General features: G+C 36.2%; 3 protein-coding genes and 1 long non-coding RNA gene across 20 annotated transcripts in view; 2 read left to right on the top strand and 2 right to left on the bottom strand.

Moving 5' to 3' along the window:
- LOC114878067 (titin) overlaps positions 1–8859 on the top strand; it is a 132200-nt gene extending 123341 nt beyond the window's left edge. For all 3 annotated transcript variants that reach the window (XM_046285933.1, XM_046285932.1, XM_046285934.1), the window contains 22 exons: positions 309–356; positions 434–547; positions 630–782; positions 867–1230; positions 1316–1631; positions 1724–2012; positions 2156–2224; positions 2333–2465; positions 2538–2974; positions 3056–3325; positions 3406–3784; positions 3855–4009; positions 4092–4382; positions 4458–4599; positions 4681–4950; positions 5028–5473; positions 5558–5857; positions 5941–6095; positions 6156–6306; positions 6613–6717; positions 6799–6996; positions 7083–8859. In XM_046285933.1, coding sequence (XP_046141889.1) covers positions 309–356; positions 434–547; positions 630–782; positions 867–1230; positions 1316–1631; positions 1724–2012; positions 2156–2224; positions 2333–2465; positions 2538–2974; positions 3056–3325; positions 3406–3784; positions 3855–4009; positions 4092–4382; positions 4458–4599; positions 4681–4950; positions 5028–5473; positions 5558–5857; positions 5941–6095; positions 6156–6306; positions 6613–6717; positions 6799–6996; positions 7083–7591 — 5294 coding nt within the window. In that variant the 3' untranslated portion in view covers positions 7592–8859. The remainder of the gene's footprint in view (positions 1–308; positions 357–433; positions 548–629; positions 783–866; positions 1231–1315; positions 1632–1723; positions 2013–2155; positions 2225–2332; positions 2466–2537; positions 2975–3055; positions 3326–3405; positions 3785–3854; positions 4010–4091; positions 4383–4457; positions 4600–4680; positions 4951–5027; positions 5474–5557; positions 5858–5940; positions 6096–6155; positions 6307–6612; positions 6718–6798; positions 6997–7082) is intronic.
- Positions 8860–9243: 384 nt separating this feature from the next.
- LOC114878071 lies at positions 9244–9762 on the bottom strand. The gene is made up of 3 exons (XR_003789697.2): positions 9666–9762; positions 9337–9457; positions 9244–9274 (listed from the first exon to the last, which is right to left on the bottom strand). It is a non-coding gene; the product is annotated as an uncharacterized LOC114878071 (long non-coding RNA).
- Positions 9763–9813: 51 nt separating this feature from the next.
- Positions 9814–17426, top strand: LOC114878068 (serine/threonine-protein kinase PRP4 homolog). 15 transcript variants are annotated; one of them, XM_046285939.1, is made up of 15 exons: positions 9814–9916; positions 10432–10602; positions 10667–10913; positions 10986–11470; positions 11590–12343; positions 12449–12796; positions 12865–12950; positions 13029–13175; positions 13254–13407; positions 13474–13726; positions 14133–14371; positions 14498–15197; positions 15298–15451; positions 16366–16440; positions 16879–17426. In XM_046285939.1, exons 1-12 carry the CDS (start codon positions 9912–9914, stop codon positions 14696–14698), a joined length of 3090 nt encoding a protein of 1029 aa, XP_046141895.1. In that variant the 5' UTR covers positions 9814–9911; the 3' UTR covers positions 14699–15197; positions 15298–15451; positions 16366–16440; positions 16879–17426. The 15 variants fall into 15 exon arrangements, with proteins under 15 accessions (XP_046141895.1, XP_046141894.1, XP_046141893.1 ...); XM_046285938.1 differs by having other exon boundaries at positions 15301–15451; XM_046285937.1 differs by having other exon boundaries at positions 14498–14741; positions 14854–15451.
- On the bottom strand, positions 17367–20730 carry LOC114878070 (inositol monophosphatase 1-like). Its single transcript, XM_029191458.2, has 6 exons — positions 20512–20730; positions 19459–19592; positions 18518–18777; positions 18156–18261; positions 17935–18086; positions 17367–17858 (listed from the first exon to the last, which is right to left on the bottom strand). The coding sequence occupies exons 1-6, from the start codon at positions 20569–20571 to the stop codon at positions 17752–17754; spliced, it is 819 nt and encodes a 272-aa protein (XP_029047291.1). The 5' UTR covers positions 20572–20730; the 3' UTR covers positions 17367–17751.
- Positions 20731–21609: the final 879 nt, after the last annotated feature.

The following is a 21609-nucleotide window of genomic DNA, read 5'->3' on the forward strand; positions in this document are numbered from 1 at the left end:
AGATGATAATTAATCAGATTAAAAGTGCTTTCAGCTAATATAGAAATTAACGCTGTTCGCCAGTCTGTCGGTATTTAGTGAGTATGCTTGTCCCTAATTATCCTCTTTACCTCGTCACTTTGGAATACCTCACCTTTTACTGTCCTTGCTTCTTAGATCACTGCGAATGAAAAGCATATCGGTACTTCGTATAACGTACTTCAGTAATATGAAGATTAGCGCGTTTCTAATATTGGAATATTAGGATATTTAATATTCGGATATTTGTCTGTTGATCGTTTATTAATATTCTATTTGACACGTTACAGAAGAAGCAACACTTAGCATCACCAGAGAAGAGGATATCTCAGAGGAAGGTATGGTATACATATTTTATTATTTTATTCAATAATGAAGGAGATAAATTAATGTATTATATTTCTAAATTTTACAGTGGAAATTGAATATGTCGTTCGCGACGGTGACACAATGTTCTCCATTTGCTCGTATGTGGCAGAAACTGATGAAGCCATCAATCTCGTCGAAGGAGAAAGGGTTTATGTTATCGGTAAATTTGAAGATCCTTTTTATTTTTAATTAATAGATAGTAAAGATAATACAGAAATTATATTATACGATGTCTTCTTCAGATCATACGAATCAGGACTGGTGGTTCGTGAAGAAACATTTGACAGAAGAAAAGGGTTGGGTTCCAGCGCAGTATCTATTGAACGAAGTTCATTACACTCTTTATCTGCAACGGAAGTTGCACGAGAAAATTGATAAATTACCAGTGTTTGAAAGTAAATTTACTTGCAATTCTTTTCTCGCAAATACTATCAATTTTCCATAGAATACACAGTTATTTACTTCTTTCAATTTTCCAGAGCCTGCGCCTGGAGATAAATCATCAGCCCCGAAATTCGTGGAAAAATTACAACCGATACATACGCCAGATGGTTATACAATTCAATTCGAATGTCAAGTGGAAGGTGTACCAAGACCACAGATAACATGGTTCCGACAGACTGCCATCATCAAGCCATCCCCAGATTTCCAAATGTATTATGACGATGACAATGTAGCGACTCTGATCATCAGGGAAGTATTTCCTGAAGATGCTGGTACATTTACCTGTGTCGCTAAGAATGCAGCAGGATTCGCATCCAGTACCACGGAATTGATCGTGGAAGCACCTCTTTCTGATCATGGGTCAGATTTGACTGGTCCATCCAGAAAGAGCCTCTCCAGGTACTCCTTCGTTATTTTATTCCAACATTACTTATTACAACTTATTTAAATTTTATACATAAAAATAATAACAATAATTTTGCAGAGAATCATCCCTCGCCGATATCTTAGAGGGAATACCACCCACGTTCTCCAGGAAACCCAAAGCAAAATACGTGGACGAGGGTGAAGATGTGATCCTCGAATGCCGATTAGTAGCCGTACCTGAACCAGAGATAACGTGGTACTATAAGGACACGCAAATCACGACCAAAGAAAATATAAGAATCGCCACTGAAAGTGACATGCACATGTACTGCAGTGTAATTAAGATCACAAAGGTGCAGAAAAAACAGGAAGGAAAATATACCATTGTTGCAAGGAACAGGGAAGGTGAAGCCACTATTGAAATTCCTATGAAGGTTTGTACATTTGATCAAGTCTTTGGAAGAATAATATTTAAAACTCTTCGTTATGAACATAAATTTATAATGAATTAATATGCACCCCCCAGGTGAAAACTGGCAAATCCGAACCACCAGAGATTTTAGAACCTTTACAGTCCTACGTAGTAAGGGAAGGAGAAACCGTAGTCTTATCTACTCAAATCGTTGGAAATCCGGCTCCAAAAGTAACTTGGTTCAAGAATGGCAAACCACTGAAAGGCTTGACTCCAAAACAGGATGGCCACGTGAATACATTGACTCTTATTCAGCCTCAAGTATCAGACACAGGGGAATATTCTGTGGTGGCTACCAATGATCTTGGCACAGCTGAAACTAAGGCTACATTAACAGTTGAAAGTAAGAATATTAATTCAAGAATGTGTTTTTTTAATTAATTGAAATACACGCTTCTAAAAATTGCTTCACAACGAAATTGTTAGATAATTTTAAAAGGTGCTTGTACTAATGCTGCAAAATGCTTGGCTAATATGTATTTTCAGTAAACTTGAAACCTTCGCTGGCCATTAATTTCCAACAGCACACGTTCGAACACTTCAGCGTAACGAAGGGTACGATATGTCTCTGCTTCTGCTTTAATTCATTTCTGATATATATCTTCTTAATCAATAAAATTATTTGTCATCCAAGGAGAGTATTAATGTTCATGTTTTCAATAGAAATACCAAGCGGAGCTCCAGAGCCACCATTGTTCACTGAACGGTTCCAAGAACTTACCGTTCCAGAGAAAGGTACCTTCAAGTTGGTCGCGAAAGTTACCGGAAATCCGGTACCAGAAGTCACGTGGTTAAGGTACGATAAATTATTTTTAATTTTAATTTCTAGCGTAACGAAGTGATAAAATAAATTGTTTTTTTTTTACAGAAACAACAAGCCTTTGGAAAAATCACCGAACATCACAGAGACCTACGATGGCGAGAACATCGTGCTGGAAATCAGGAACGCGAATTCGGAAGTGGACACCGGGGATTACAAGTGTGTCGCTAGCAATCCCGTAGGAAAAGCTTCGCACGGTGCAAGGGTCACCGTGGACGTCGACAAAGTAACATTCACGAAGACTCTAGAGAAAGAGGTCGTAATTGACGAGTACAAGACCCTGGAATTGACCTGCGAAACATCGCACACGGTGTCCACGAAATGGTGGCACAATGACAAAGAAATCAGTGGCATGGATCACCGAGAAATCATCGAGGAAGGACATGTACACAAATTGGTGATCAAGAAAACTAATCCCACCGACGAAGGAACTTATAAGTGCACTGTTAAAAATCAATCAACGTCCAGCAATGTCACTGTAAAAGGTAGGAATTATTATTTAAATGATTTATTAATCTTTATGAGTATTTCAATGGTAAATGATAATTTTTTAATTATCTTCACAGCCACCAAACCAGAGTTCGTGAAGAAGTTACAAGATTGCGAGGTGAAGGAGCGCGATGTCGCAATTTTGGAAGTTGAAATCACGTCACAAACGGTGGACGTTAAATGGTACAAGGATGGCGAACAACTGGGACCGGGCAAAGAGAAATTAGAATTCGTGAAAGAAGGTACAGTAAGGAAATTGCTGATCAGAAGCACCTCTGTTCACGATGAAGGTGAATATACCTGTAGCCTCTTGGATCAAGAGTGTACAGCTGAAGTCACTGTCATTGGTAAGTAGAATTTCAATGAGAAAAAAAGTCAAGTTCTTTTAAAGGGACGAGTAAACACGTGTCGTTAAATGATTCTTTAGAATTACCACCTGAAATCATCACGAAGATGCAAGACGTGACGATAGCAAGAGGCGAGAGGGCAACCTTCGATATCGAATTAACAAAGGGTGACGCTTTGGTACGATGGTTCAAAGACGGCCAAGAATTACAATTTTCCGAGCACGTTCGATTGTCGATCGATGGAAAGAGGCAGAAGCTGAAGATCTATGATACAGAATCAGAAGACGCAGGTGTTTATTCTTGCGAAGTTGGTCAACAGAAATCGTCGGCTAAGCTTACGGTCGAAGAACCTGCTGTAGAGTTCATCACCAAATTACCGGATGTCACCCTGGTACCACTGAATTCCGACGCTGTTTTCGTTATCGAATTGTCACAGGATGTTCCAGTTACCTGGATGAGGTAAGAAAAGAAAAATGATTAAAAAAATTTTTAGTCTCTTTCAAAATATTAAATTTGAATGATATTACAGGAAAACGCAGGTCATCAAGGAATCTCCGAAATACACGATCATCGACGAAGGCAAGGTGAAGAAATTAATCGTGAAGAAATGTACAACCGAAGATATTTCGGAATACACTGCAATGGTTGCTAACGTGAAAACGTCATCAAGATTAAGAGTAGAAGGTAAAAGATAGATTTGACAGAAAGATAGCAATAGTCCTTATAAAATTTTTTGCAATAATTATTTTTTAATCGATGATTACAGTTATCGAAACACCGCCAAAGATCAGCCCAGACACACCAAGGAAGTACAAAGTAAGGAAAGATGAAGACGTGGATATTGTGGTGAAATTCAGTGGAACGCCTAAACCAGAGGATGAATGGACTGTAAATGGTCGAGTAGTGACAAAATCGAAACGAGCGATACCAACAATTGACGAGGAATCAGCAGTTTTGACTATTAGGAAGATCCAAGAAGAAGACGTTGGTGATTACACTCTGAAATTAGTGAACAGTGTTGGAGAAACTAGCATCGAAATCAACGTCGTCATCGTTCGTAAGTATTCAAAATTATCTTGGTTCCTTCCTAAATACAAATTCTATAAATTTGAAAATTTATTTACCTCTGCAGAGGTACCAAGTGCACCTGGAGCTCCAGAGCCATTGGAGACCACCAACGACAGCATAACGCTTCACTGGAAGAAACCAGATTCAGATGGAAATTCACCCATCGTTGAATACATTTTGGAGCATCAAGAGAAGACTGAGACTACGTGAGTATATTTAAAATTTTTATTTCAAGCTATCTTTCGTGTGAGAGTCACAAAATATAAAAATCTTTCTTTTATTTAAAGGTGGACCAAGATTACAGAGACCATAACAGAGACAACTCACAAAGTGACAAAATTAACAACGAACAAAGAGTACACCTTCCGAGTGACTGCTGTGAACGAAGCAGGACCTGGTGAAACATCACCGACATCGCCATACGTGAAGATATCAAAACCATCAGCCGCAGAACCACCAGTCATCCTCGAACCCTTGAAGAGTATCGTCATCGGCCTTGGAGAAACTGTCACCCTATCGTGCGTGATTGGTGGAACACCCGCTCCAGAGATTACTTGGTACAATAATTATATCTAACTTTTCTATCAACATTTGCTAAGAGAAAAGTATTCTTAATTCGCTGCTTTTCTTATAGGCTAAGGAATGACGAAATTTTCGAGGACACCAGCATTACATACGAGAACCATATAACAAAGTACACCGTCAGGGAAACAACAGAGACATCGTCGGCAAAGTTCACTGTAAAAGCGAAGAACAACGTAGGAAGCGCGGAGACAACGTGCGAATTAAAGATCCAAGAGTCGCCTAAGATTATCTATGACGAGAATTTGACTAATCAGAAGCTACCGATGAACGGTCAATGGAAAATTGAAATTCAAATTACTGGCTTCCCGAAACCAGAAGTTACGTGGACGAAGAATGGCAAGGAGGTTGACGAGAAACGTGTGTCCATTCACAGGGAAGAAAGAACCTCCACCGTATCAATTTCTTCGCTCGTTAGAGAAGATACTGCTATTTATATGGCGAAAGCTGAGAATCAAGCTGGCAGTTCTTCGGTTGATTTACACCTCAAAGTGATAGGTAAGTTCTTGAAGAGACTAATCTCTTAGACATTGTTTATTCTAAACGTAATTAGAGTATATCCTCTTTTTTTAAATGATTTAGATAAACCGAGCAAGCCACAAGGACCTGTTGTCTTCAAAGAAATCAGACAAGATCGCGTCACCCTCGAATGGCGACCACCAGCAGACGATGGTGGAATCGAGCTCGAGAAATACACCATTGAAAAATGCGAGCCTGGAAAGACTTGGGTGAAGGTTGTCGATATAGACAAGGAAGTGGAAAGCTTCTGCGTGCACAAGTTGCAACAGAATGCTGAATACAAGTTCAGGATCATCGCTAGGAACGCAGTTGGAGCATCGGAACCTTTGGAATCTGACACAGTTAAAATGAGAACCTCCTTCGGTATGAACATTTCTATTATTCCTAATTTTTAATGAAAAATTTTTTCAAGTTCTTTTGGTTCAATGTCGTGAATCTTTTAATAGAACCACCAGGAGCACCGAGAGGACCACTTGAAGTATCAGGAATGACGAAAACATCCTTCACGATCAAATGGCAGCCTCCAGAAAACGACGGTGGAACTCCTATAACAGATTACATCATAGAGATAAAGGAAGAATCGAAGAAAACTTGGCAGAAGGTTAGTCGAGATTTATCATTGAATACAGGTTCCTTAAATTAAAAATTATATTGCTTATAGATCGGCAGCACCAAACACGAAACGACACACTTCAGCGTGTCAGACTTGAAGACAGACGTACCATACAACTTCAGGATAACAGCTAAGAACAGTGTTGGCAGTGGACCTCCATACGTTGCCGAGGAACCAATTGCACCGGGCAGACGAATAAGTAAGTGATTTAAACAATTTCGGTAAAGAATTGCAACACTAATGGCTCATAATATTCGCTTAATTTAATTTCTTTTTTTAAATACTTTCGTATATGTTAATTTATTTACATACTAACGCACTCTACGCTTGTTTAATGCTTTCACCATCGCTTAGAAATAACAAAGCTCACCGAAAGCAGCATGTACGCTCTGCTGGGTATATTCCCGCCGACAAAAATAGTGATCAGCAAAAGTAAGCCTGCTTCTCATCGTTCGCGCGTCGTTTTATTTTTCCAAATTAATGATATGACACGCGTGATTTTTAGCACCACCCTCGAGTCCGCAACACGTGCAAGTGACAAATATTACCAGCAAGAGCGCAACTCTCAGCTGGTCTCCGCCAGCCAGCACAGGAGGCACAGAGCTGACAGGTAATTTTAAATAAATTTATGTACCAAGCTATGAGACACCATAATTACTCGATTATACATTTTGCACATTTTTCTTAACAGGATACGTGATCGAGAAGAGGCCGTTGATTGGAAAAGGAGCAAGATGGACGAAAGTTGTTACTCTGGATGCCACAACGCTTCAGTATTGCGTGGAAAATTTAAAAGAAAGCGAATTCCTCTTCAGAATCTTCGCTGAAAATAATCAAGGGCTCAGTGTGCCTGCAAACTCAGAACCAGTTACCTTAAAGACACATGCCAGTAAGCCTTCAATATTTTCATTACAATTCGTTTGACAAAATTTGCATGTGCTTATAATTTTGAAACTTTGAAACCTTTTCTCATAGGTGTACCTTCTCCACCAACGGCACCCTTGGAGATCAGACAAATTGCAGCGAACACAGTTGTAATTTCATGGGGAAGACCAGACTCGGATGGCGGTGCGCCATTGGAAGGCTACAAAGTCGCCATCAGAGACACGAAGAGGACCATGTGGATGGAGGTAGCCCGAGTGAACACCGAAATACAGAAACTGAACATCAGGGACCTCCAAGAGAACCACATGTACCTTATCAGGATCTTCGCCAGAAACGAGATTGGCCTCAGCGATCCTTTGGAGTCTGAGGAACCCTTCAAGATCATACCGGCTTCAGAATTGACAGTAGTAGAACCAATCGCAGAAGCCACCGAGAAAGGTGAAACCGCTTCGATAAGTTTCAGCACAGAGAACACAAGCTCTTGGCTTCGAGAGCACAACATGGATGCAGACATACATTCGTATGCAAGAGCACGGCTTCTCAGACAAGACGAATACTTCTTCCGCATTTGGCACTATGCTAAGAAACTCTTCGAATAAGCATTTTTACAGTTTAACAACATGATCGTGAACGAATCAAGTTCGTTCCCCTTCTTCTTACCGAGGACCATAAACGGAAAGGAAATGATAAGAAACATTATCAAAATTTAATCTCTTTTCTTTCTTTTTTTTTTTTTTTTTTATTAACGAAATTCGAATCTCTTCTTCCAGGAACTCCTTACATTGTGTTAAGAATTATTCTTAACTGTGGAAATTTTCAATGTTTGATCTCTTACAGGAATTTTGTTTATTGAGAAAACAACCATCATTTTCATTGAATCGTTCCTCCATTAGAAGCAAACGCGTAGCGGCTAGATCGTAAGAAACGATACCGGATGAGTGTAGAATCTAGTCAGCATAGGTTAATATATTTTTTTTCTCTTCAACAACGGACCAAGACTTCCTCGTATACTGAAGAGTGATTTTCCTCTTCACGAGTTGATCAACGTGTTTCGATAGTCGAGTTGCTGAAAATTTGACTGGAATTGAAATAATTCTTCGATTGGTAACTTCCAAAAGAAACTAAGAAACTTTATATATAATCTTTACAGATCTATGTGTGTGTGTGTGTTTTTTTATTCTAAGCACACATTTTAATATAATATTCATGATTATTAATTCGTCTGTGAAGATTTGATATAACGTTTCTTCGTTTCATGTTGAAAGCTCAATTATTAAATAACCATAAAATCGAAGGATTTCAAATTTCTTGCGAATTTTTAGCTATTCATGAATTAAAAAGTAAGTCACGACTTCTTCGAGATATTAATATTCGTATGAAAAAGAACCCCGAGACTCGTATTGTCGAAGAATGTGATAATCGATCGTTAATGATCGAATAATTTGCGTAAAGAAATGATTTAGAAAGAAGGGCACGTGAATCCTCGCCCTACCCCATACCCCACCCCATTTCCCTTTGTATTTATATACCGCGAACGGAAAGCGTCGGTCAATCACTCACACGCGTTGAGTGAGTACTGTTTTTAGTATTTATTCGTAATGTATAATGTATTTAATTTAATTGTTACTCGTTACCATTGCCGTTATTAATGATAATTATTAATGATAAACGTTGGCGTTAAGACCAACGGTTCATGCGACTGTTACCTAAGCAATGATTAAATAAACACGAAGATATGCCACGCGTGGTTGGTGTCGCGAGACGTAACAAAATATAGGTGCAAGAACAACATCACATTCACCAACGACGTGTTGCATACTTCGCGTTATATTGTAAGACATTTTGCGAATTAAATTATTGCAAATTATGCGCTGGTGTTTTTAATTTTAATTTGATCCTTGGTTCAATTGTAAAACAATATCGTTTTAAAAAAGATAGGAAAATTAGTTTGAATGGTTCAAATCAAGTACGCATGCGCATACCTCTGCGCAATCGCGTCGCGCATGCAGACTTATTAGGTGCGCAGCCGCTCTAGCAGATCAGTAGGTACGCGCTACTCAAAGAAGGAGGATCTTATAAAAATAATTTTTACATAATTTATTTTGCTACGTATTTATATACTATCATATAACAGACAAATAATATAACAAATAAAAAAATACAATATATACAAGATACAATTTTATGCATAAACGCATAGCGTGCAATTGCATTTCGGTGTTGTATCCTCCTGCCATGTTATTTTTTTTCACTTGTACGTTGCACTCGATCTCCATACACCTCTGTGACAGAAAAATTTAATATCAATATAAATAAAGTATGAAGTATTTTATGCGACACTTACCACCAATTTATATTATCCTACACGGAATTTTCTTCCGTTTATTAAAATAAAGAGAAAAGACCTTTAGTAGCTCCCAATTCAATACATCAGCTTGTACAATAAATTGCACGCAATGCGAGGGCTATATACATAAATTTTAACATTATTGAGCAATTATTCTATGAATAGTATTAAATCTTAATAAAGACTTATTCTTTCGTCGTAGACTACGAGCCCGCGATGATTTTACCATTTGTTTCTCGTGTTTTTATATTAATTATTATATAATTATTAAGATTACTGAAACACTATTATAATATTTATATTTTTATAGTGTTTAGTATACTTACAAAGCAGGTAAAATTATATGAATGAGAAAAAAATATGGAGTTGCATCAACTTTAGTACACAATAGGAATATAGAAACCGGAAGGAACCCTTCCTTATCGATAGTTCGATACTTCAACGAGATATCTCGAAATAACACGATCGAACATATAAGATGGCAGCCCGTTAAAGAGTGCATATATGCGTGTAGTTGTTTTGTGCAGTAATTCTATAGTTTTTTTCTTAACAATAATTTACAAATAGTAATCATGGGGTATGTATGAAATTTCAACGTGTATCATTATACAAATAAGAATGTTTTCAATTTTCGTATATAAAAATGGTGTATTAAGTTAGTCTGTTTACATCGTTTATACTTACGTGATCATCTGTTTATTTTCGGAATAAATGTCGTTTACTTTTAACAGGTCCTTTGTATTTTTGGAATAATGTAAGGAAGCTAATGAATTCACAGCAAAACGCTTTTCTTTCTACAGCGATCCTTAATTTAGATCCATTAAGAAAATAACCTAGTTTTTCTGTAACTTTAGTATTTCGCAACTTGCTCTGTTTAATACTGCTCGATCCAATTCACACAAATACTGTATGATAATAACATTAATTTTATTTATAAAGCGAAAATATTAATTTATTTATTGAATAATTGTGTTTAATTGTTTAATGTATAGATCACCATATTATGTCGAATTTGTGTATGATATGTTACTAAACACACTTACAGTGTACAGTGTCTCTTATACAATAATTTATTTTTGAATTATATTTCAGTACATCGGATTTAGAATGTTTAGAATCTAAGAGAGACATTGTCGGTGTTGATTCTGAATCTGACATGTTGATTGACCAAAGAAAGAAAAAGAAAAGAAAACATAAGCACCATAAGCATAAAAAAGATAAATTAATTGAAAGGGAAGATGGAAGGATAGAACGACAAGAAAGGTATGTATCTTAATGATGAATATTATTAAGTTCATCGTACTAAATGTTGTTGTATGCTTTCTAGAAAAAGGCATAAGAAGCATAAACGACCTAAAAAAGAAAAAGAAGTTGAAAATGGATCATTAGATGATAAATCATCTCGTGTGATTCAAAAAGATATAGGTGTAAATGGCAAAGTAAAAAATTCTTTATTAGAGGTGGTTTCTACAGAAGAAAGTGAAGATGAAAAATTAGTAGATTTAGATTCAGATGAAGTAGATTGTACAATCATTGAAGATGATATCGATCTTGAAGAGTTGATGAAACAAAAGGTACAGTGTATTACTAAATGAAGTTTATATGCTAACAGATAAAACTTTAATCATGATCCAATGCTTCTGCAGGAAAGGTTACAAGCATGTTTAGTACAATACCTCTCGGATGAGTCTGAGAAAGAGGAGAAAGAACCAGACCAGGATGAAGTAAAAGTTGCCGAAACACCTGATGTCATCCTTGTAGAAGATGATAGCGAGAATGACAATATACCCCCTAAGAAACGAGCTAGGAGTAAATCTGGTAGTAGAGAACGTAAAAAAATAGTGAAACCTGAGAGACGGGTAGTAGTAGACATGACCAGAGATCGTAGAAGTCGGGAGGAGCATAAAGAGAAACGAAGAGATTCCGATAGGAGGAGGGATTCCGATAAAGTTCGCACTAAGGAGGAAGTAAGAAGAGAGGACAGCAGAAAAGATGATAGGCAAGTACGAAAACCAAGCGATAGGCACAGAGACGATTCCCGAAAGGAAGATAATAAGAGAAGATCAGAAGACGACAAACGTAAAGATCCTGTTAAAAGAGATGAGTCTCGTAAAAGAGAACAAGATAAACGGTATGTTAAATGCAAAATATATTTTATAAATTTTACGATCAAAAATTTTTATTCTGGGAAGAATTTATTTGAATATTAAGCGTTTATCATTCATCATTTTAATAATCGTTTAATTGTAGGGAAGAAGATCGACGGCGAGATTCAGATCATCACAACAATTCTCGATCCCGAACTGAACATAAATCGTTAGATAAATCCGATAAGTCAAGACGGGATAGTCGTGATAGATTAGAGAACCGAGAACGGCAAAGTAGTCGGGATCGACATGCTAGTAGAGACCGACATGTGAGTCGGGATAGGCATGCAAGTAGAGATCGGCATGTCAGTCGGGATAGACACGCCAGTCGTGATCGTCATGCCAGTAGAGACCGACCAGCAAGTCGCGATCGTCGCAGTAGGGACAGACCTCCTAGCAGAGATAGGCACAGTCGCGACAAAAGAGACAGTAGGGAACGTCATACTAGTCGAGAACGACACAGAGATAGTCGGGGAAGTCGCGACCGTAATGACGTTCGACGGGACAGTCGGAATCATGAGAGAATTAGGGACCGTTCAAGGAGTCCAAGAAGATCTCGTAGCCCCCTTAGAAGTAGATTAGACAGAGATCGAAACGATCGGTACAAACACTCTAGATCGCTGTCTCGAAGTCGGAGAGACAGGGACAAACACGCTAGAGATCACGATAGGGATAGAGAGAAAAATGGTAAAAGGGAACGCGGTGATAAGTACAAAGACTCTTTGTCGGAGGGACTTAAAGCAGATCGTTCGGACACTTCGAGTGAAGAGGATATCAAAGACATTGATATCGAAGAAGAAGAAGATGAAGAAGCAATCATAGAACGTAGAAGAAAGCAGCGAGAGGCACTTCTCAAGGTATACATATGTTAGAATAATTATACTGTTCAATTTCTTGGACAGTATTATTATTTGGCAGTAATATTGGATAATTCATAATGAATACTTGTATTTTTAATTTAGAGGTTAGGTGGACCAAATGAAGATTCAAATATGTCTGCCGATATAAATACTGTTCCTGCCACTCCGCCTTCAGAAAGTCAATCAAACGTATCACAGAAATCCATAGAAATTCCATCTAATAATAACGAATCGACTTCAGAAAGTCATACCCCACCACTGCCTGAGAAACCAAAGTCACCGTTAATTAAACCAAGAAAATCTAGATTTGAGGATCCACCGTCAGAAGAAGCAGATAAAATTGAAGACACAAAACCAGCAGAGAAAGTTAAGCAGGATGATAAACAAAATGCAAAGAAAGCAAATGAGTGGGACATGTTTGCTGAGGCAGATAACATTGGTGATTTTAATGTACGTTTATAATTTTTTTTTATACATTCGCTAATCTTACTTCTTTTAAATATTAATATTTTATTCAGAGCCCGACTGTCGAGGGGAAACGACAAGGTGGACCTGATAATCCTAGTTTAACAGATAATTGGGATGATGCGGAAGGATATTATCGGTAAAATATTATTTTTTCCTGCTTGTTTTTTGTATTTTAATGTAATCTTTTAACAAATGAGTTTAATTTTGTTTTTAGAGTACGAGTAGGTGAAACTTTAGATTCTAGATATGTTGTGTATGGATATACAGGCCAAGGTGTATTTAGTAACGTTGTGAGAGCTAGAGACAGTGCTAGAGGCAATTTGGATGTTGCCGTAAAAATAATAAGGAACAATGAAATAATGTAATTATATCGTATTATAAATTTTTGTTACATTATCAAAACTATCGATATCTTAACACTTTCTTCTTTTCATTTTAGGCATAAGACTGGCCTTAAAGAATTAGAAATTCTTAGAAAACTAAACGATGCGGATCCAGAAGATAGATTTCATTGTTTACGACTTTTTAGGCATTTCTATCACAAAAATCATTTATGTATGGTGTTCGAACCTTTAGCTATGAATTTAAGAGAGGTAAATACTTTATTTTATATGCATCAAGTAATTGTTACTGTGTATTATATAAAACAATGTGTTCAGGTTTTAAAAAAGTACGGGAAAGATGTTGGTTTACACGTAAAAGCGGTAAGATCGTATACCCAGCAACTTTTCCTTGCTCTGAAGTTATTAAAACGTGCAAATATTCTGCATGCTGACATCAAACCGGATAACATTCTAGTCAGTGAAAGCAAGCTAGTATTGAAATTGTGCGATTTCGGTTCAGCCTCCCATGCTCATGAAAATGAAATAGCACCGTATCTTGTATCAAGATTTTACCGGGCTCCTGAGATCAGTAAGTATCGATCGTTTTTATTATCTAAATACGTCTTCATTAGTCTAACCAACAATACTAATTTCTTGGGTTACTTATTAATTCTTGTAATCACAATGTATAAACTGAGAAACTCAAGAGATTAATCTGTGCTTACTCACCAATCTTCTACTTCAAACCAGCTTCTGATAGCCATGCAAGAGCGTGTCTCCTAAAACATGGTACAAAATGATTCGAAACTGTATAGAAACAAAAATAATTTTGTAGCGACCGATTGGTCACTCGCATTATTTTTCAAAACGTAAACGGAAACTTTGTGTGACAGATCTGAATACATTGATCATACCCAGCTTGGGGAGATCTCCACTGTCGTAGAGATTTAATTATAATTATTATGTATCGTGGAAATAACCCAGGTATTTTCTAGTTCTTGGTACGCCATATGATTTCGGCATTGACATGTGGTCCGTGGGATGCACCATATACGAATTGTACACGGGAAAAATAATGTTCTCTGGGAAAACCAACAACCAGATGTTGAAATTCTTCATGGACCTAAAAGGGAAAATTCCTAATAAGCTGATTAGGAAAGGCACCTTCAAGGATCTACATTTTGACTCTAACTGCAATTTCCTGTATCATGAAATTGATAAGGTCACTGAGCGGGTAAGTTGTCTTTCTACTGTTCTTTTTCCAACCTTGTCCTTTGCCGTGCGGTAAGTCATTCAACAATTATGTATAGACGAATAAAATATATGTCGATTATAAAATTGCTAATGCCTTTATTTTTAGGCGAAAGTTGTAGTGATGTCGACGATACCCGCCACTCGTGACCTTGGTGCGGAATTGGGAGGAAACTCTTTGCCACCTGAACAAAGTCGTAAAGTTGGACAATTGAAGGATCTATTGGAGCGAACGTTGATGTTGGACGCGGGAAAGAGAATTACAGTGAACCACGCTCTGGCGCATCCCTTTATACAAGAAAAGATCTAGGTAACCCTGTCCGGGGTCCTTCCACATCGGAGAATTCATTGACGTAATTTGCAAAAAATGCTTGAAACGACACCGCTAACGATTTGTTGTATACTATAAAAACATACTAACATAAGCGGTGTCTCCTTATATTGAATGTCTTGTATCCGTTTTAGCAGAAAGAGGCGGTGCAAAAGTTTCACGTTGTCACTAGCTCCGTCTAACAGAACGAAAAAAACATTCTCCAGATAAATAAAAGAATACATACGTATAAGGGAAACAAATAATTTGAATCACACATATAACATTGTACTCTATCAATCTGAACTGTATTATTTAATGAATGATAACTATTGCAGGTCAATAGAGTGCAATATTTTTATATTAATTAAATAACCAGTACGAGCGATGAATAAAAAAAAGCTAATAATTTAAAAAAAAAAAATGTTGGGAGTTCACCGATGCATTTATCGACGATCAAAAAACGACACATGCATGTTTGTACACAGCTCGAAATAATGTAGTGTATCAGGGCGTAAAAATCACTTATTCGTGTAATTTCATTTTGAAATTGAATCCGCTTAAGATTTGGTTTATTTCTTCTCTTTCTTTATGCACAGCAGCAATAAGTAATAAACCAACGACGAATACTAAAAGAAGAGGCTTGCCGCAATTACATGGTATAATTCTTCCGTGGATGAAAATGAACTGGGGATAAATGTGACCGCCTCTTTCAGCATGAACTGGCCATCGATACTTAGCATAAATATGGTGGTACATAGTATTTTTTCTTTTTATCTTTCAATTCAAATTGCGCGACTTCTTTAACGACTAATTAATCTCGTATAAATTATTATATCATAAATCCATTAAATGGTATGTTACGTTCGCGGCGAAGGATTTCGTGTTTATGGAAATTGTAAAAAAAATAATGAACTTTAACGAATTTTGATCGTACGATTCACGAACAAATATTTTTTTTTTGTTCTTCTTCTATGTCGTCGCGATGATACGCACGGCATCGAAGTCTAGTAACAAGGAAACTTGTACTGACAGAGAAGAAACAAATTGTATAGTAAGTAGGTTATTGAAATAAAACGACACATGCTTAACAGAATGAGAAACGAGCCCTGTATTTCATACTTTCAGTCTTAATAATCACGCGCTATATCTCGTGCAGTTAGAAGCACGTGCCGCAACTTATTTAAAAAAAAAAAGAAAAAAAAGATCCGATTGTAATCTGTTTTTAATCTAATAACAAGAAGATAGGTAGAGAAAGTGTATTTTAGGAAGTGGTGCAAAATAAGTTATTATATTATGTTAACATTGTCGATTAGAAATTGTAGTATTAGAAATAATCGTTTTCATATCTGACAACTTGCATTTATTTAGATAATTCATGTAAAGACAGGAATATATAAGAAAATAATAATGTATATATTTGCACTGAGAAATAGGAGTTTCAAGTATTTACCAATGGATATTACATTACATAATCGCTTTCAACAGACGCATCGCTCTGTAGCATACGATTTTCTATCGTAGCTTTGTCAATTTTCTTTTAATATGTTTATTTTAATATTACATTCTTTATTTGTAAGATGCGACAGAACGTCAATGCTGTTTGAATGGTTCATGGTATATAAATTTTTGTGTGGCAATATTGTACGAGGATGCTTATGTTTCAGATGAGTCTTCGATTCAAAGCATCGTTAAGCGCGGGTGGACCTATCATGGGCATTTAACGGCGATCCCGTTGCAAGGTATTCATGGGGGACTGCCTTATGGGATATTTAGTATATCCATTTCACGTTAAACGACATAATATTGCAAAAATCGAAAGCTGCACAATTACATCATAAAACAAAATCAAGTCGTTATAACGATCATCCTTGCTATGTTCTCCTTTGAAGAAAGATAACATTTTTTTTTTTTTGTCTTAGTTGCATATAATTTTCTCTAGATAATTGCCAAATTACATGCTTAAAAATATTTTTAAAGTTTTATTGTTTCACTGTTTAAATCATAAACACTTTAATCTCTTTTTCTAAAGTATTGAAAGATTAATTTGTTAAGTTTAAATAAAATGGGGGAAATAGATGTTTCGAGCACATTTCAATACAGAAATAAAATGAATACACAAAAACCAAGACTAAGTATATAGTTTTCTAATTGGCAATTTGGTAATGTTTCACTTGTAGCCCTCCCTGTGAGGAGGGGAGACAATGGAAGAGATGAAAAAAGCTGTTGATGGAAAACAATGATGATGGAGAGAATGGGGTGATATCTTCACGGCAGCAGAGCTTGACAACTGTATAAATATGATGCCCTATCAGAAAGAAAGGATCACCAAATATTTAATTTAAATTTGTATCAACAGGAAGGTTTGTCTTAAGCTTTCATTAAGATTAATAAAACCGTAAGTATGTGTACAGGTAAGGTATATATGTAAGAGTTACAAATATTTGTTCAATTTAAACATTTTATTTAGTATATTCTTTATGTAAGTTTAGGTAATATTAAAAAATGACACAATACTAATATTCGTGGCTTTCAGTTTTCAGATCATTAAAGACCAATGTTTAAAAATGATTTTAATGTAATCAACAAATATTTATGTATGAATAATATAATGATATGAAAGTGTAAATCAGGAATGATCAGGGGAATAAAAAAAGACACGTTCTAATAATGAGATAATTAAATTTATTTTGTATAATATTTGAATAAATGACATATTACATTTGCATTTGCATGCCTCTCATTTCAACATACAATATTGTTATTAAACATTTGACTCGTCGTTAATATGGATGTAATACATGTTCAATTTACATTTATCTTTTAAATAAATATGAATCAAATACAAGAAGCTAATGAATAAACATATTCTTTTAAACCTATACATTTATCGCTTTAATGCGTGAACCTTAAATGCCTGCAAAATCGACAAAAACATCGAACCTGCTTTTTACGATTAAAAGAAAACTAATTATGTAATATAAATCTTCTGTACATCAAACACGTACACAATCGACGCAGTTAACATCATCTGAATTTCAAATCATTTATTTTCAGTCACGTTCAGGATAATACTGAATTAATACTTTAGCTAGTTCCTGAGCCAGTTCCATTGTCGAGGCGCACAATACTCTTCTGTTCATTACATCAAATGGGCCGCCTAAAAATATGCATTAAAAATGATCAGAACTTAAACTACATCATAACATCTAACTAATCAAAATAATATGAATTACCAGCTGGATCTATGCACACACCACCAGCTTCTCTCACAATTATATCACCAGCTGCAACGTCCCAAGCATGAATACCGTATTCAAAAGAAATGTCTGCCCCACCGAGAGCAACCATGCACATGTTTAAAGCTGCGGAACCCAAACTTCGTATTCTACAAAAATATAATGCAGTACAGTTTACGTAAGTACATTAGAATTTCAAAAATCTAATAGTTGTTTACCCGTGAACCTGTGAAGTAAGATTGTTCGCATTCTCCAGCACAATTTTCATTTTCTCTGGATCTCTGCTTGTACCCATTTCCATCATTACAAGAGCTTTCCGCAATTCTATAAGAAATATCATTTAATTAACAAGGCAAACAACTAAAGAACACAAACCATCGCTTATCTAAATTATTTCTATATAGATACATACATATCTTTAAGTATCTATGTATATACTTGAATATCTAAATGCCCTTCATCTAATATTACCCCATCAATTATATAATATTAATCGTCTAGAAGAGTCAAGCTCAGGAGCCAATTATAAAGAGTAAATTCTTCAGTCTATCTTAATCACCCAATTAATTATTTTAATCACCTTTCTCCCCCGAGACTTGAATAGGAGCTCCATTCAGAAACGCACCCTGACCTCTACAGGCGGTAAAGAGCTGTTCTAGGATTGGATTATAAACAATTCCAATTTCGGGGGTCTTGTTAATCAACAATGCGATGGATATACACGTATGCGGTAGACCGTGCACAAAGTTCATTGTGCCATCGATGGGATCGATGATCCATGTCGGTGCGTCTGTTAGCTCAACTTTATTCCCAAGCGCGGACTCTTCTTCACCAATAAATCTGAAATAATATATTTTATCATCGTTAAAAACTACACCTTTTTTATTCGTAAAACCTTCAAATTTATGATACGTATTTTTACATAAATGATTATTTACTTTTAATTTACTAGATCATATAAAATGATAAGAAAGAAATTACACGAAGAGTAAAAGTATCATTTATACATGGAATAGTACTTCTTGAGTGACAAATATTTATTCTAGGATCCCACTAAATTCTTTCATGTATGAATTTCAACAGCTTCGGGTAAGTTCCACGAATGGAAAATTCCATCCGCGTGTAGTTTGTTCCAAACACATATAATGAGCTTAAAGAGGATAAAATGCCTCGAATATTCGATTTGACAAGGTCAAATGGTGTTCCATTGAATTCATTTATCCTTAGTGGAGCAAGGGAAGTAACTCATATTGAGAAAAATATAGTTTAAAAGTTCTTCAGTTGGAGCCGGCTGCCTCTTTAACGAACGATACGTTCAAGCAACGTTTGAAAGTCTATGTAAAAATAATACTTTTCATATCGCATATTTTGTTAATTTAAAAATGATTTTTGGCGCGTTTTTAAATCACTCGAAATGTCCTGTTACTTACGATATTGAAATTTTTAAATTCTATTAATGAAGCATGAATGAAATTGTTAATATTAAACGATGGAATATTAATTATAATTTATGTAACATACTTGTGATCCGGAAATTTGGATGATATTCCTTCCATTAATAATTTCTCGACCTTTTGATCCCATTCCGTGACGAGATCGACCTCGCAGGATTTTATCATCGCATCCTTAGGCTGGTTAATTCTTTCTCTTACGATCTATAAATTTCGTAGCATTTTAATTTCACCCTTTTGCGATAAAAAAACATAATAAATTTTCTACGTTTATCTCATCATATTCGAATAGTGACTAATAGTCTAATCTTTCGTTAAAGATTTAAGATCAATCAATGGCGGATCCGGAGGAGGATAAATGAAGTCTCATTCCGAGAGTTACGAAATCTTAAACATCTTGAATTTTTGCTTATAGAATTACAGTATTAAGAAACAAATCGTAAGCAAGTTTTAAATCGTGCAGAAAACGACTTAAAAATATACTTTCATATATGTATATAGCTTCCTCTTAGCAAGACTTCCGGATTCGCCCCTGGCGTTATCTTGTTTGAAAGATAAACAAAATAAGAAACGTTTGAATTTGTTTTATTATTCTACATAAATACAATTGTACAAGTATTAAAAATTATAGGTTATAAACGTATATAGTAGTTATATTGAATCCTTCTAACATAACAATGAGGTACCATTCAGTCAGCTTGATAAATGCGCTTCTAAAAAGCCAAACAAGTGCACGCTCACTTCTATGAATTAGATTAATTAACTATTAATGTAGAATAATGAATGCTTGTAAAAAATACGTATGATGCAATAGAATACAATAATATCACTATGTTAATACATAATATCGATCAATTTTATATCGGAACTGATATCACGTCGAAAGTATCTGAAAACAATTATTAAAATTCATTACTGTACATCGAATGACACCGCATTTTACGCTACACGAATGTTCATGATAGCGGGAACATAGTCAAAACAATATGCGTGTTAAGCGAGAACTCGATTGAAATCTGAGGCTTCGTACAAAATCGATAAACGTAGCCCGCTATCGGCCAAGAATAACTTTATGCTAAAAACAAGTTACCCGCTCGTTTTCGTCAATGAAAACGTCACTTACCGAGCCAGCTTCCTTCACCAGCCGAAGGACCGCCAAGTAGTATTCGTTGATATTGGACATGTTTTATCAAAACGTTTGAAATTTAGAGCGAAACACGAGTTTAGAATTCTGTCATAACCGACGATAGTAATCACGTCGTGTGTCCAATGGCAACGGCTACGGTCTAACTGACGTAACATCTCGTCAGCTGGTTTTTAAAAGTGGTTCCTCCGTCATCGACACCCGTGAACGAAAGCGACAGTGGCGACCCACTCTGCAGAAATTCTCATTCGCATTATCGCTGCAGTGACTACAGATACAAAAGGACTGAACACGACTTTGTTCTCGATGAGTCAGGATTTTTGGGGTCCCAGACATCCCACGTGCAGTTAGGCAGTCTTCTAGCGACCGCCGAGACCTATGTAGCTAGCTAAAGGCATACATATACCCTTATTTTATTTTCTGCGTTTATTTAATTTGCTGTAATTATCTTCTTAGCTTATTGAATAAACTCCTTAGGAGGACGAACGTGTTGATTTTATTACTTCCATCTGCACCCTTTATATCTCTGATTCCACTATATCTCTGCACCCTTATATCACTGCATTCCTTACATCCCAACAACACTTACATCTCTGTATTCCTAACATCCCTTACACCTCTGCATTCTTTTCATCCCTACATTCTTTTCATCCCTGCATTCTCTTCATCCATACATTCTTTCCATTCCTACATTCCTTACATCTCTTTATCCCTTATATCCCGACATTCCTTACATCTCTTCATCCCTTACATCCCTATATTCCTTACATCTCTGCATCCCTTACATGCCTGTATCCTTTACATCTCTTCATCCCTTACATCTCTGCATCCCTTACATGCCTGTATCCTTTACATCCTTGTATCACTTATATTCCTGTATTCCATAGATCCTAGTACCTCTCTGAAATTGAGTTGAAATTTTTGCGGCTATAAGGGCTGCGATTTTATACAAATTTAGTTCCTTTTTTCGCCACCAGAGGGCGCTGATTCGACATCGAAATTTTAGTTCACATTTTTGTCGCCAGAGGGCCAGAAATGGTGCAAGGTTTAGTTCCTTTTTCCGAAACCAGATGGCGC

The sequence above is a fragment of the Osmia bicornis genome, chromosome 5 (assembly GCF_907164935.1).
Source record: "Osmia bicornis bicornis chromosome 5, iOsmBic2.1, whole genome shotgun sequence".
Classification (NCBI taxonomy): domain Eukaryota; kingdom Metazoa; phylum Arthropoda; class Insecta; order Hymenoptera; family Megachilidae; genus Osmia; species Osmia bicornis.